Source organism: Peromyscus eremicus, chromosome 2, assembly GCF_949786415.1.
Source record: "Peromyscus eremicus chromosome 2, PerEre_H2_v1, whole genome shotgun sequence".
NCBI classification, from domain to species: domain Eukaryota; kingdom Metazoa; phylum Chordata; class Mammalia; order Rodentia; family Cricetidae; genus Peromyscus; species Peromyscus eremicus.
The window spans coordinates 78,831,870-78,847,510 of record NC_081417.1 but is presented as its reverse complement, the minus strand read 5'-3'; the positions used below and the strand labels follow the sequence as shown (position 1 = coordinate 78,847,510).

Sequence of the window (15,641 nt, the reverse complement as noted above, 5' to 3'; positions counted from 1 at the left end):
TTTTGTTTGAGACAGTTTCACTGTGTACCTTGGGCTGGTCTAGAACTTGTGGTTCTCCTGTCTCAGCCTCATAAGTGCTGAGGTTATGGGCATGTACCTAGCTATTTTTTGTTTCCTGTGTAAGAAATAGTGTCCTACTCTAAAATCACAAAGTTATTCCTTTATCTTCTGGAGTTTTCATCATTTTTCTCTATTATTTTAGTCTGCAGTCCACATAAAATAGTTTTTGTCATTTAAACATAATCATCTTTAGAGTATTCTGTGAAAGGGTTGCTCCGATTATAATGAGAATTTTAGTGCAGTCTCAACCCACTGGGCTTAGCCACCTGTCTCAATTTTGTGAGCGAAAGAAATGAATAATTGTGAAAAGCAGAGAAAGGAGAGCTAATCAACATGCCTTAGGAAGAGGAACAAAAAGAGGGGTCCCCATGACCATCTTGGATAGAGGAAGCATGATGTTGGGTGGAGCAGGAGGTTTGGAAAGCTAAGCACTGCTGATCAAGGTGTGGTCTGTTTATTGTCTCTTTTCTGGTTCTGCAAGGTGGTCAGAAGGCGTTCTTACTACAGTAAGGGACAAGCTGCTTTTCAGATACTTAGTCATGCTCCAGAGTGCTGCCTTGTTGTCATGGACAGTACCCATTTGGCTCATGGTCTGTTCTGTGAGGTTCTGTTTCTGGAATCCATGGTGACTGCAGGTTTAGGACACTGACTGGAGACCTTTTGACACTTTGTGGGGATCTGGAATAGGACATTATAAGATGCCTCAGGTACTCTTATCTTTGTGCCTTCCTCCTTGAAGTGAAATGAGAGGTTAGTTATTACCTAGGTAGTGATTATCATGCCTATGTGCAGAATTAAGGAGTATAGTTGCAAAATGAAGGGGGAGTTACCAGGGTTTTATCTTGCTTTTAGTTACCTTGTGGGCCCAAGGGAGGAGTCAGTGGTTTTAGCAAAGGCAGGTTTTTAAGAAACTTTTTTTACCAAACCGGCTCTATTTTGACATGAAACATATTGATACTAAAGACACATATGTAGAAGATATATTTATCAGCAAAGTACATTTTACCAAATTCTTCAGAAATTAGGAAAGCCTGTGATTTAAGTAACACACTATCCTGGTCTTTTGGCGGAGAATTGGGATTTGAAATTTTTTTTTCATCCTGCTTGGTTATTAAATTCCTTTGGGTTTTTTGGAGGTGTCTTTGATAAACTTAAGTAAAAGAGCTGAGGGTAGTAATTTCTGGGTGCTTAAAGCAGTAATTGTTTAAATAATTGTATTTGTAGTAATGCAGACACTCGAGTTAGTCCTTCAGCAGAAGCCAAAATGTTTGTTGTAGGGGCTGGAGAGCTAGCCTAGTGTCTAAGAGCTGCTGTTGCAGAAAACCAGTTTGGTTTCTAGCACCCACACTGGGCAGCTCACAACCACCTATAACTCCGTTTCCAGGGGATCGGACTCCTCCTTCAGGCCTCCTTGGGCTGCCTTCTACTGTATGCCCACGACATACATTCACACATACACACACATGAATTAAAAATGAAAATAAATATTTGTGGTAGTATTATTCTAAAATTTATAGTGATTTGAAGATTATGTTCTGTCATCCAATGAGCCAAAATAACTTATTCTTAACAATTCACCAAGATGAACAAATTTGATCCATTTGTTCAATAGATTATAGTCAATAGATTGGTTTTGACTTTTTACTCCATATTACCATTTTATAACCTTGGTGATATATACTAGGATTATAATGAAAAGGATTATCTGATACATTTTAGCATTGAGAGTTCAGATGTGTAAGTAGGACAGAACTCTTGCTTGGACAGGTGCTGTGGCTTATTCTGTAATTTCTGCACTCAGAAGGCCGAAGCAAGAGAATAGAGAGATCACCTTTCAGCCTTGGCTGTATAACACGACTCTCAGAAAAACCAAGGCCTGGGGCTGTAGCTGAGTGGTAGGATGTTTGCCTTGCAAGGCCAATACCCAGCACCAGGAGACAGACTTCTCTCTTACCGTAAATGAATAAAATTTTGAAAACATTTGCTTAAGATGTAGTGTACATCTCCAATCATGGTGGTGTGCACCTTTAATCCCAGCACTCGGAGGCAGAGGCAGGCGAGAATCTCTTGAATTTGAGGATAGCCTGGTCTACAGAGCAAGTTGAGGCCAGCCAGGGCTGTACAGAGAAACCCTGTCTTGAAAAACCAAAAAAAGAAGGTGTGGAGGGAGAAATATAGTGTACAGCAAAGGTAGTTTTTAGGATTAATGGTATGGAAATCAATAATCATGAAGTTTTGACCAGTATAGATATAAATTGTGTCCTTGTAGCTCTATTTTTAGAAATGAGTATTGAAAGTAGGATTCTTAGAATGTATACATTAATTGTTTGCATGTAAATATATTTCACAAAAAACTTTCAGAATGTAGTCTCCTAAATACAGTTTAGTACTTCAGACATAGCATTTTGGACAGTTGGAATTGGTCAGAAGCATTTGCAAAATTATGTCCCCACTGTTTCTCTTTTTATCTTTTCTTTCTCTTTTTCTTTTTTTCTTTTGATGACTAGTCTGAGCATCTGCTGTAATTTTTCTTTACTACATACTTTGCGTCCAACCATCTTTAAAAATATCTTTATATTTAAATAATACTTTTAGTAAATTTATTAGTAAACACAAGCCATTATTTTAAAACTTGCTTTATTAATTGAGCATTAATTTTGCTTTTCAGCGGGGATCTGATGAGCTTCTTTCTCCTGGTGTCATTAACGGACCTTCTACCATGAACAATTCTACTCCTTCTGCAGGTGTGTATGGTAAGTTTTGCCCCTCCCCCCATGTTTTCTTTCTGTGAGCTCCCCCCCCTTTTCATTGTTCTTATATGCCCCTATTGACAGTAAAAATCTGTGTGAATTTTACTCAATAAGAAGTGAAAGAGTCAGTTAAGGAAAAAAGAAAGTATTTGTTGAAGACATTTATGAATGAGTCCACCATATTTTAATCTACCAAAAAATTAATCGGAAAGATTTTGTAGGAAGAGGATTTGTTACTATGAACATGCGAACAGAGTGATCTGGGAATTGAGACTAAAGCCAACTTTGTAAAGTTGAGCTCACTTTGGGTTCATCGGAGAAGAGGCTGGGGAGATATGGGTATAGTTTAGTGGGTAAGTCTTGCAGTGTAAGCATGAGGGCCTGATTGGATGGCCAGTACCCATGTCTGTAAGCCCAGTGGTGGGGTGTGAGGGATGGAGAGTAGAGAGAATCCTTGGGGCTTGCTAGCCAGCCAGTCTAGCCAAAACGGAGCAGCTCTAGGTTTAGTGTGAGACCCTGTCTCAAAAAATAAGGTGAAGAATGGTAGAGGAAGAAAACCTCCCAATCACCTTCTGGCCACTGTAAGTCCATGCACACCATCAGTCAGCAGAGGATGAATGCTGGCACTCACTACCTTTTCCTTTTTATTCATTCAAGGAGCCTAGCTCATGGAAAGAGACTGCCCACATTCAGGTTGGGTCTTCCCACTTCACTGAAGCCTCTTTCTTTGGAAACCCTTCCTAGATAACACCCAAGGGTTTGTCTCCCAGATGATTGGAAGTGTCCTAAAATTGACAATCAGGATTAACCAGAACACTCAAGAATAACTTGGAAGTGCTGAAAATCTGCAAATGGCCTGACTTACCCTTGAAGTTTTTGTGTATGGGATATATTTGCCTTTGTTTTTAGAGCTCTTAGCTGTTGCATGTGAGGTACAGACAGGCTTGAGCACCATTACTGAAATTTTCACTGTCCTTCTTAGGAGTGATCTGACTCCCCACAGAGTTGTCTCCTCCTGGAATTCCAGTTGAACTTGTATAGGACCAGCACACCTACCTGTCTTGCTTGGTCTTAGCTTCTCTTATATATTTTGTCATTTCTTTCTCCTTAAGAAAATGCTGTTTTGGATAATTAGAATAATTTTCTGATTCACTCATTTTGCCTTCTCCAGTTTGCTGTGCAAGCATGAAGGGCCTGACTTAGATTACCAGTACCCATGTAAAGGCTAGTCACTGCCCATCTCTGTAACCCTGGTGTGAGGGGTGAATGGAGAACCCTTGGGGCTCCATTGGGTATTTTGGAGTTTTATAGTTTTCATTTCTCTATACCCACCCGCCCGCCCATCTGTCCGTCCGTCCGTCCATCCATCCATCCATCCATCCATCCATCCATCCATCCATCCATCTTTTGCCAAGGGGTGAGAGTATGTTGTTAGGGATCTAATCTAGTCCTTGCAAATGCTGGGCAGGCCCTACTCATCCAGCCTTGTTTGATTCATGCACCTCCTAGATTGTCCTATAGATTGTCAGAGCACTGTGTCCTGGAAGGTGAGAGGGGGTGGGTGTGGTAATGAGTGTGGGTGTGTTGTTAAATTAACAGTACCTTGATTTTCCTTATGATTTCCATTTGGTAATAATGTAGAATAAACTTTTTTTTCTTCATGCTGGGAAGTAGACCCATGGACTGTTTTCATGGGGTCCAGAGCTGAGGCAAGAGCCATATCTGAAGGGACAGACTAGCTTTCTGCCCTTGTTAAATATTAAGCTTTACAGTACTAGTTGTCTCTGGAGACTGATCTTTGGGGGTCAGGTGCCATGGATCATTGGGAGTTTGTCTTGGAATGTTTGTGTAAGACAGCACAGGTTGCTAGAGAATGCTCCAAGCAGTTGAGTTTTGATTGTTAAATGTGGAGACTGAAGGATTTGTTTTTGGCGTTTTTGTCTCTATGATTTTCAGTAAGAACAGTGTTCTTACCTTGAGTATGTGGCACCAATATTTTCATTTTAGTATTACCTCAAAACGTTTTTTTTTTATCTTAGCCAGGACTCAGGAAGCTGAGGCAGGAGGATTTTGAATTCAATGACAGCAAGTTCCTAGGCCAGCCTTCACTACAAAATTCTATCCTACCTCAAAATGATGATAGCAACAATTTTTACCTTTAATGTTGAACTTTTAAAACTGAATTTAAATATATTAGGTAGAATTACTCCTCTAATGTTAAGTTGGATTCCACTGAAAGAATTCAGAAGTATGCCAGTATTGTGTAATAGTTGATTTCCTAAAGTTAGTAAATGATGACAAAACTGAACGGTTAACAGTCTGCTAGTGGAGTTGCTAACTGTCTCTTTATTGCATATACAGGAAAAGCTGCATGTGAAATTAAGGAAAATTGTGAATTGATTCATTGCAAGATATTAAACAGAATAGTGATAAAGTTATATTTCATGTGTACTTTGCCCATGAAAGGGTGTATGTGTGAGGGAGAGAGTGACTGGAAGTTGTTAGAAAAAGCTAACTATTCCTACTTACTCATATTCTACTGTATCTGCTGCTTTTAAATCAAAGCTCTGTATGTTGTCCCTGAATTTGTAAAGATGTCCGTCTTTCATTGATTATGTTTCAGATTTAACTGCTCTGTCTAAATGAGTAGATGAGACTGTAGCAGAAACCTGTGGCTAAGGAATTCAATCTATGAATACCATTCTGGCTTTTTTTTTGGTATAACTAACAGTATAGACAGATATATTTAAAATGAAGATTTTTATGTTGCCTGAAGATATTGGAACATTGGTGCCAAGTTATGACTTCCCCAGGCAACTTGGGACCTACGGTTATTCTCTTTAAATGTTGTTAATGTTCTTTTAAAATCTCATCCTCTGTGGGCTGCTGAGGTGCTCAGGAGGTAAAGGTACTTGCTGCCAAGCCTGGTGACCTGAGTTTCCTCCCTGGGTTTTACATGTGGAAGGAGAGACCTGACTCCTGTTGTCCTTTGACTTCACAGGTCTGCTGTGACACAAGCATGTCTGCACATGCACACATGTGTACACACAAGATCAGTAAATAAAATGTAGCTAAAAAGAACAGAAACCTTTCTTTCTTGTAGCTACATATCCTGTAAGAGATTTAAATTATGAAGCTTAGTTCTAAAATAAAGAATATCTCTTCCTATGAGCTTTACCTGTAAAACAGACTTGAAGAGATTTTTATTCAACTTACATTAAATTTATGTTACTATAATATACTGGTTTCACTGGGTGTGTGTGTGGGTGTGTGTGTGTGTGACCCTACTGAGGCATTCTTAGTCAAATCACCACAATCACCATCATTCCCTTCCCTAGTGGAGAGGTAAAAGGAAAGTTAAAGCTGAACTTCATCCTTGTCAATCTTCTTTTTCTACTGACCTTCCAGTTTCAAGGAGAAGGTGTGGCCTTGTTGGAGGAAGTGTCACCTACCCATATTTCAGAAAATCTAGAAATATTCCCAAGTCTGTAGTTTGGGGTTTGAATTACAGCACTCTCACCTCTATTTTGAGTTAACGTAACATATGAAATAATATGCCCATGATTGACCTAGCTTAATCCATACATATGAGAACAGGTCCAAAACAGGAAATTATAAAATATGTCACTACAGCAAATAAATGGAGACAAAACCTTATAACAAATTAATAACATAATTAGGCCCAGAGGTGGTGATGCACACTTTTAATCCCAGCACTTGGGAGGCAGAGGCAGGTACATCTCTGTGAGTTTGAGGCCAGCCTGGTCAACAGAGTGAGTTCCAGGACAACCAGGACTACACAGAGAAACCTTGTCTCGAAAAACAAAAACCAACAAATGAATAAAAATAAAAGCATAATTATAGCTGTAATAAAGCAGAAAAAGAAACTAACAAAGTATGATAATGAATTATTACCAAAATCTAGTAATCAAAAGATCAAATAATGGATGAACTTGGGTGTAGCTTATTTTCTATGACTCTTCTTTGAGAAACCACACCCATTCTCTGGGGTATGTCTTACTCTCCTCTGAGCAATTTAGTGCTTAACCATATATTGAAATATCTTTATTAAATCCCAACCCTGCTTAATTAAAAAAGATTTAAAAAGCCATTTTCATTACAGTTTAAAATGAGACAAATAACAGTTATAATTTACCACTACCATCCAACTTATTTAGAGGGAGGTGCCAGTGAATAATTAACAAATTAGTGAAATAATCTTTGTATTTATGTACCTGAAATTACCTTCATTACAAAGTCTGGAAGACTAATGACATAGCATGTATGAGGTTCTGGGTGCAATACCCAGAATTACAAAGGCAGCAGTACACTAACAGTACATATCTAGTAACAAATACAGATGGAAAAATAGTAATAATCTAAATGAACTTAAACATGGTAGTACTTAACCTATGCTCCTCTAACTCAGGAGGCTGAAGGAGGAAGGTTATGAGCTGAAGGCAACCTTGGGGTACAAAATGTGTTCCAGGCCAAACAGATCAACAAAATGAGACCCTGTCTCAGTTCCCGCCTCCAGAAAACTAAAGTTTATGTGCATATGACAATGTTAGAAAGAAGTTACTTGAAAGTTTGTAATTCGTGTAAGAAACTCTAGCAGTTGGAAAAGTAGCCTAGTCATAAACTACTTGTCTCATAAATACTTGAATCCCACATAAAAAACTGAGAGAGAGCATGCTTGTAATACTAGCTTTGATGTGGTGAGACTAGAGAACTACTGGAGTTTGTGGCCGTCTGTTCGAGCCTAACTGAGGAACTAATTTAAATCAGTGAGACTCTCTCTTCTCAGAGAGGTGGACATCGTTCCTGAGGATGACGCCCAATGTTGGTTTCATTCATACATGTGGATCTGAGCACAAACATGAAAATACTAACTGCAAAGGAAACATGCGATGGTGACGGTATTCTATCTCAAGTTTGGTCGTTATAATACAGATACATAGATCAGTCAGATCATCAAAATCTGTATTGCTTGACATTTCTTTAGTTTTGTGGTGGACATACAAGATTGGTTTCATTCTTTTTTTTTTTAAGATTTATTTATTTATTATGTATACAGAAGAGGGTACCAGGCCAGATCTTACTGCAGATGGTTGTGAGCCACCATGTGGGTGCTGGGAATTGAACTCAGGACCTCTGGAAGAGCATTCAGTGCTCTTAACCTCCGAGCCATCTCTCCAGCCCTGGTTTCATTCTTTGAGACAATATTTCCCTGAGTAGCCCAGGCTGTCCTCAGCATCTACAGTACTGGGTTATAGGGGTGTGCCGCTGAATCCACCTGGGATACAATATAATAATAAACAAAAACACCACCACCCTGAGCATTGTGGCTGGAGAGATGACTTGGCAGTTAATGTTTGTTGCTCTTTCAGAGGACCTGAATTCAGTTCCCAGTACCTACATCAGGAGGCTCCCAATTGTCCAGTAACTGACAGCTGTAGATGTTCCAATGCTGCTCCCTTTTGGCCTTTGCAGGTGCCTGCACACACATGTGGCATACACATAAATAATAAAATTCAAAACAAAATAAGACCTGGCAGGGTGTCTCTCATCCTCTAATTCTCAAACTTGTGAGGTGAGGCTAGAAAGATGGGTGAATATCAGGCTTGCCTGGGCTTGATAAAGAAACTGTTTCCAAACAAGGGTTGGGGAATATAACATTATAGTAGAGTATTCGCCTAGCATTTTCAAGGCCCTAGGTTTACTCTCTACTACTGCCAAATAAACAGATAAGTAAACAAAGTATAGACACTTCCACATACATGATATTTGATAATTTTTAGTGTTTACTTGGTGAAATACAACATTTATAAAAACTATATATTACTATTTCCATATTGTTTGTTAATACCATATTCTGTTTATTTATTGCATATGTGTGTGGGAGTGTGTGCCGTGGTGCATTCAGAGGACAACTTTCAAGACTGTTCTCCTTCCACCTTGTGGTTTTTGCGAATCATACTTGGGTCATCTAGTTTGTTAATAGGTACCCATTGAGCCATCTTGCAGGAGCCCTACTTTGGCTTTTTATGTTCACATGTTTGTTTATGAACATTTCTGCAACTTCAGTTTTTTGTTTGTTTGTTTGTTTGTTTGTTTCTCTGTGTAGTTTTGGGTTTCTCTGTGTAGTTTTGATTCCTGTCCTGGATCTTGCTCTGTAGACCAGGCTGGCCTCAAACTCACAGAGATCCGCCTGGCTCTGCCTCCTGAGTGCTGAGATTAAAGGCGTGCGCCACCACTGCCCGGCATAACTTCAGATTTTTTTTTTAATCAAGTCTTTTAAATAGTCTTTTGTTGTTGTTGTTGTTGTTGTTTTTCGAGACAGGGTTTCTCTGTGTAGCCTTGCGCCTTTCCTGGAACTCACTCGGTAGCCCAGGCTGGCCTCGAACTCACAGAGATCCGCTTGGCTCTGCCTCCCGAGTGCTGGGATTAAAGGCGTGCGCCACCACCGCCCGGCTAAATAGTCTTTTTTTTCTGAAGTAAGACTTTTAAATTTTATAGATAACATTTTCAATTAGTGTGTAGCAGTGTCCTGAACTGCTGAAAACATCAAGAAAAAAAATTTAGAATTATTTGACACCAAATAGTCGAAACAATGTAATTTTTAGGTTGAAAAGTTTTGTTTTGTTTTTAAAGAAAAACCAGATATGCAGTTGATTGCTTTGTATTAGACATTGTGCCAGGCATTTAAAAGATGCTGAAAGTTAAGATGATTTAGTTTTATAATTTCCCTGTTATCATATTTATAGTAAAATTTGAGGCATAGTAAGTAACAGGTAGTCTATCCAGAACGGAACATCTGATTGAACAGCTGACTAAGTGCCCTTTCCCTTCTCCTTTTTTTTGCCCTTCCTTTCCTCAGTGTTGACCATGTATTTTTATCATGCAGAACAGTTATTTATGTAAAGATGCTTGTTTATAACTGCTTGTGTCTTGGTAAAGTTTGCCGTGTTAGGTCTATTGATAGTGCAATGCACTGGGAGTTCAGATAATTGCTCACTTCTAGCATTCCGTTTTTTCAAACCCAGGATACCTCTGTCAAAAAACAACTTGCGTTTTTAAATTTTAGTTTTGATTACCTAGTTTATATGTATGGTTGTTTTGCTTCCATGTGTGTCTGTGCACCATGTGTGTACCCTGATGTCCAAGCTGGTTAGAAGAGGGCATTGGATTCCCTGGAACTGGAGTTGTGGGTGGATACTTGTGAGCCATTATGTGGGTGCTGAGAATCAAACCCAGGTCTTTTACAAGAGCAACAAATGTTCTTCACCTCTAAGCCATCTCTCTAGCCCCAGAAACAACCATAATGTTCCTTTATTATGTTTAGACTATTCAGGATGAGCTTACAGTAACTCCATGCCTTGAGCAGTTTCTTCAAGTACTTAATGCCATGGTGGTCATTAGTGTTGAGCTCTCTAGGTCCCAGAGTATGCCCTTGCTCAACTTCTGTCTGAATGGCAGGTGTTTGGGGTTTAAGTCTACTAACAATATTGCAGAACTACCATTTGTTACTCATATATGTAAACCTGCTCATCTGCCCATTCTCCTGCCCCCCCCCCCCACTCCCTGGAAAACTGACAGTATCTGTTGAATTTGCTTGCCCTTTTCTAGGAGTGCCAAAATACTTCAGAGATTTTTGTGGTTAAAAACTGCCTTTAGCCGGGCGGTGGTGGCGCACGCCTTGCCTTTAATCCCAGCACTCGGGAGGCAGAGCCAGGCGGATCTCTGTGAGTTCGAGGCCAGCCTGGGCTACCAAGTGAGTTCCAGGAGAGGCTCAAAGCTACACAGAGAAACCCTATCTCGAAAAAACCAAAAAAACCAAAAAAACCAAAAAAAAAAAAAAAAAAAAAAAAAAAAAACCAACCAAAAAAAAAAAAACCTGCCTTTAGAGTTAGACCTTAATTTTGATATTTAGGGAACTAAATTAAGTCAGTTTAGGTGAAAAAGGTTTAAAATAAGGAACTAAAGGATATTTTAGTTATTTGGAAGTCTGTCAGGGTTCTTAGAGCTAGGTATTAATAAGATAGACTTTTGGTTAGGTTGTCATATTAAATTCTGAGGACATGGATGGGGATCCATAGGAAAGGAGATCTAAAAGGGACAAGGTCAGAAGTGCTGTTGGTGATATATAGAGTGGAAATGAAAGAAGTCAGAAGTGAATTTTGAGAGACAAGCCTGTGTTTCTTGATGTAGTAGTTTAATTCACCAGTAAATATGTCAGTGCCTATTTGTTGGTTCTGTCCAGGACACTTCCTGAATTCATGGAAAATTTGGGAGCAAGTGTTGTGTGTACGGGTGTTCAACTCATTCATGTATTTTTAGGTCAAGTTGTGTATGCCACAGACATGACATAAAGTATTGTTGTATTTATATATGGTCCTCATGATAATTTATTTAGGATTATAGGTAGTATATTTTCATTAGTGTTTAGGGAAAAGATATTAGGGGGTTTGGCAAGACTGTATTTTTCTGTCAATATGGCAAATATATTTAATATTTAAAGCAGTATAATGAAACTTTTACTTTTAAATAATTATATTCAACCTGTCTTCATTCTCAGAAGAAAAATATTTCTGAATTTCATCTGCATAAACTTGAGTAATCATTGTAGGCAGGTTAATCCTAATTAGTAAGATTTAAATAAAATCTGGCTATGTGCTGGGATATGAGTTTACTTTTGCAACAGCCATTCTGAAATTTCAGGGCAGAACAGCACTCTTGTGGACATGCTGTACTGTAGATGGGCAGCACATCTGTAGTTTGAAGTATGTAAAGGGTATTGGAAAATGTGGATTTCAACCAGGGTCTGCTTATTATTACTGAGTAGGATTATCATAAGAACACAAAATTTAGCTAGTAAAGATAGAGTGATAAAACCTATAATGCCTGAGAAATACACTAACATTTGACATGTAGCTCATCCACATCTCCTTGGTTGTGTTAGATACAAAATGTATATTATAATATTTTCTAAAATTTATTGTTTTAATTATTTTTTACTTAGTAGTACAAGGAATTGGAAAAGGGTCTGTAAAAATGTATTAGTAGGGTTGGAGCTGTTGCTGAATTGTTGAGCACTTGGTGCTGTTGCAGAACACTCGGGTTCAGTTTTTAGCACCCACAGGGCAGCCTAAAACTCTGTAATGTCAGCACCAGGGACTCCAGTACCCATTTCCGGTTCCTTGGGTACCAGACATGTAGATTGTATATACATGTGTGCAGGAAAAACACTCATCCCCATAAAAATAAACTTACATATATGAGACATTCTGAATATTGTTCTGAACATTGAGTTTAGAGGTATAGTCATACCTCAGTTAATGACTGGCATGCATCTCGCCCGTTTTGTCATTAGTAAGTAAACATCCTAGCGTGTGCTTACACTTATTTACTACACACTTAGTTTACATACACACATATGGTATATGTGGTTTAGCCCGTGCCCCAGCCTGCAAGTCTATACAGATTGTCACTGTATTGAATACTGCAGGTATTTGTAGTTAGTGCTGTGTATCTAAACATAGAAAAGGTAGACTTGAGTGCTTACTCCATGAAGGTGGTATATATGACTCTTTATGAAGTAATATACTTCATTTATCCTAATACTTTTCCTTTAAAAAATCAGACAACAATTAAAAAAATTTAATGGACATGGTGAAAAGCCAAAAGTGGTTCAAGAGGTAGTTGGTTTTATTTTCTACTCATATCGTTCTTATCAACCCCATAGCTCCATGAATTTCAAATCTAATATACTAGAAGGTCAAGTGTGACAATCCAGTTAAATGCAGTATGTCAACCCAAATTAGTTTCAGTAATTAAAAAAAAAATCTTATGTTTTTTAGCTAATGGGAATGACAACAAGAAATTTAAAGGAGATAGACCTCCCTGTTCGCCTTCCCGTGTTCTCCATCTTCGCAAAATTCCATGTGATGTCACCGAAGCAGAGGTCATATCATTAGGTCTACCATTTGGCAAAGTAACTAATCTTTTGATGTTGAAAGGAAAAAGCCAGGTATGTAATATTTAAAGATCAACACTGAGTGATTATCTTCTGGGTGGTAGTATTTCAGATAATTTTTATTTTCCTTAACTTAAAAATTAACGAGTTGATTTGAGACAGGGTCTTTTTTTTGTTGCTCTGGCTGGTGTCAAATTCATAAGCTCAAGTGACCTTTCTGAAATTCAGCCCTCCAAGTATCTGGGACCTCAGGAGTGTATGCCACCATGCAGCTCAGCTTTTCTTACTATCCATGACCACAAATTAGTTTTTAAGTAGATTTTTTCCCCTTGTTTAACACAAGAAACAGGAGTATTTCTTTTCTATTGACTTGGGGTCATTTTCTTAAGCCCTATTTTGTATTTTACTTAATATTTTCTACTATAGGATGTTTTTTGTTTTTGTTTTGTTTTGTTTTTGGTTTTGGTTTTGGTTTTGGTTTTTCGAGACAGGGTTTCTCTGTAGCTTTGCACCTTTCCTGGGACTCACTTGGTAGCCCAGGCTGGCCTCGAACTCACAGAGATCCGCCTGGCTCTGCCTCCCGAGTGCTGGGATTAAAGGCGAGGCGTGCGCCACCACCGCCCGGCTAGGATGGTTCTTAAACATTCTGTAATTACTGATAGAGAAGTTATAAATTATGCTTTGTTTGTCTAAGAAAAGACCAGTTAAGTTTTCCATACTACGCAGTTATCACTATAAGCTAAAGATCTAATTGGCTTTTACATGGGATTCAAGAGTTGGGAACAGCTAGGCATACTGGCACACACCTTTAATCCCAGTACTAGAGGAGCAGAGGCAGGTGAATCTCTGTGAGTTCGAGGCCAGCCTAATCTACATAGTGAGTTCCAGACAGCCAGGGCTGTATAGAGAGACACTGTCACAAAACCAGAACCAACAACAGTAACAACAGAAAGAGTTGGGAGATACCTCATTCAGTAAAATAGAAATAAATATTTAGCTAGACATTTTTTAAAGGCTAGAGATTTAGCTCCGCAGTTAAGAGCACTTGCTACTCATGCAGAGGACCTAGGTTCAGTTTCTAGCACCAGGGGATCTGACACTCTCTCCTAATTCTATGGGCACTAGGTGCACATATTTACAGGCAGGCAAACACGTACAAAAATTTAACTTTTTTAATGGATTGGTTTACAGTCGGCCAGTTTTCTTGTAAGAGCTAACCCCCTTTTTAAAAAAAAAAAAAACTGATTGCTCTGAGTCTTTCACTCTGGTCTGTTGTAACCTGTTGCTTTAGGCTAGACTAAACCAATGTCATGTCCCTCATTCCATAAAATCATTGAATACTGTGTATATTCTAGTTGTAGAATTATCATGTAACTTCTTTAATATGAGAGACAGAAGAAAAGCTTCATTGTACAAATGAGTTTTTACATTCAATTATTTTTAAGATTTTATTACCTTTTTTGTTGTTTTGTGAGTTTCATACATGTTGTGATCATATTCACCCCCTCTCTCCCAACTCTTCTCATATCCCCTTCTCTTTCCTACCCACCAAACTGTTTTTTTGTTTGTTTTTGTTTTCCTCTTCAACTTTCAGAACACATTTTAATGGATACATGCAAATATACAATTTGTATGTATGAATGGGTTACTAATTGATGTTTTAATTCATGAGTATATCATATAATGTTTAAATCCGATTCAAAACATCTGGAACATTCTTTCTTCTTCCTCAACCCCCCTTTCCCCCCCCCCCTTTTTTTTTTTGTAGGGACGGGTAGAGGGAGCAGTGTTAGGGATTGACCTTAGGGTTTTGCTTGTGCTTGTAAAAGTACTTTACCTTTGAGCTACAACCTGACAATATTATTTCTTTATGATAAAAACATTCAAAATCCTGTTTTCTAGCCTTTTAATTATGTAGTATGTTATCTTTATCTCCTCCCCCCCCCCCTTTTTTTTTTCTCCAGTTTTTCAAAACCAGGATTTCTCTCTGCCTTGGCTGTCCTGGAACTTACTATGTTGACCAAGTAAACTAACAGATCTGCCTGCCTCTGTCTCACAAGTGCTGGGATTAAAGGTGTGAGCTACCACCCGATTTATTAATATTTTCTTCAATGATGTTACTGAGAGAAAGCACAATCAAACTTTTACTCCTATCTAAGGATAGCTTAGGCTCATTGGTCAACTTTGGGGAAAGTCTTTTGTCTCACTCGTTTTTCCCAGCCTCTGGTACCTACTACTCTGTGCCTAACTTGTGTGAGATCAGTATTTTAAAAGAGTCTATGAATGAATAAGATAATGCAATGCTTATCTTTTGTTTTTAAGCATAGTTTACTGAACACAACAATCTCGAGTTCCATCCATTTTGTCAAAAATGGCAGTTTTTTTTGTGCCCCCCCCCCAAATGACTGAATCATTTTATTGTATACAGGTAACACATTTTCTTTATATATTCCTTGGTTGATAAGCACCTGAGTTGTTTTTGTGTTTTGGCTGCTGTGAGTAGTAATGGAATAAATATGGGAGTATAGATGTCTCTGTGACTCTCTGGTTTTGTTGCTTTTGAATAAATACCCAGTAATGGATTGCTAGATCATAGGTTAGCTCTATTTATTTTTTTTTTGTAAAAAGAAATCTCTTTACTGCATGCATAATAGCTACATCAATTTATGTTCCCACTAGCAGTACAAACAAGGCTTTTTTTTTCATATTCTTAGCACACTTTTTTTTTTTGAGACAGGGTCTCACTGTGTAATTAGTCCAGGTTGGCCTTGAAATCAGATCCTCCTGCTTCTGCCTCATTAATGGTGCATACCATCATGCCTTGCCCTCCCCTTAGTATTTTGACAATAGCCATT

General features: G+C 38.4%; 1 protein-coding gene across 1 annotated transcript in view; it reads left to right on the top strand.

Annotated features, from left to right (window-relative positions):
* The window catches only part of Ptbp3 (polypyrimidine tract binding protein 3), a 76,144-nt gene that overhangs the window by 20,069 nt on the left and 40,434 nt on the right, over positions 1-15,641 (top strand). Inside the window, exons 3-4 of the mRNA XM_059254408.1 lie at positions 2,729-2,813; positions 12,671-12,840. Coding sequence (XP_059110391.1) covers positions 2,729-2,813; positions 12,671-12,840 — 255 coding nt within the window. The remainder of the gene's footprint in view (positions 1-2,728; positions 2,814-12,670; positions 12,841-15,641) is intronic.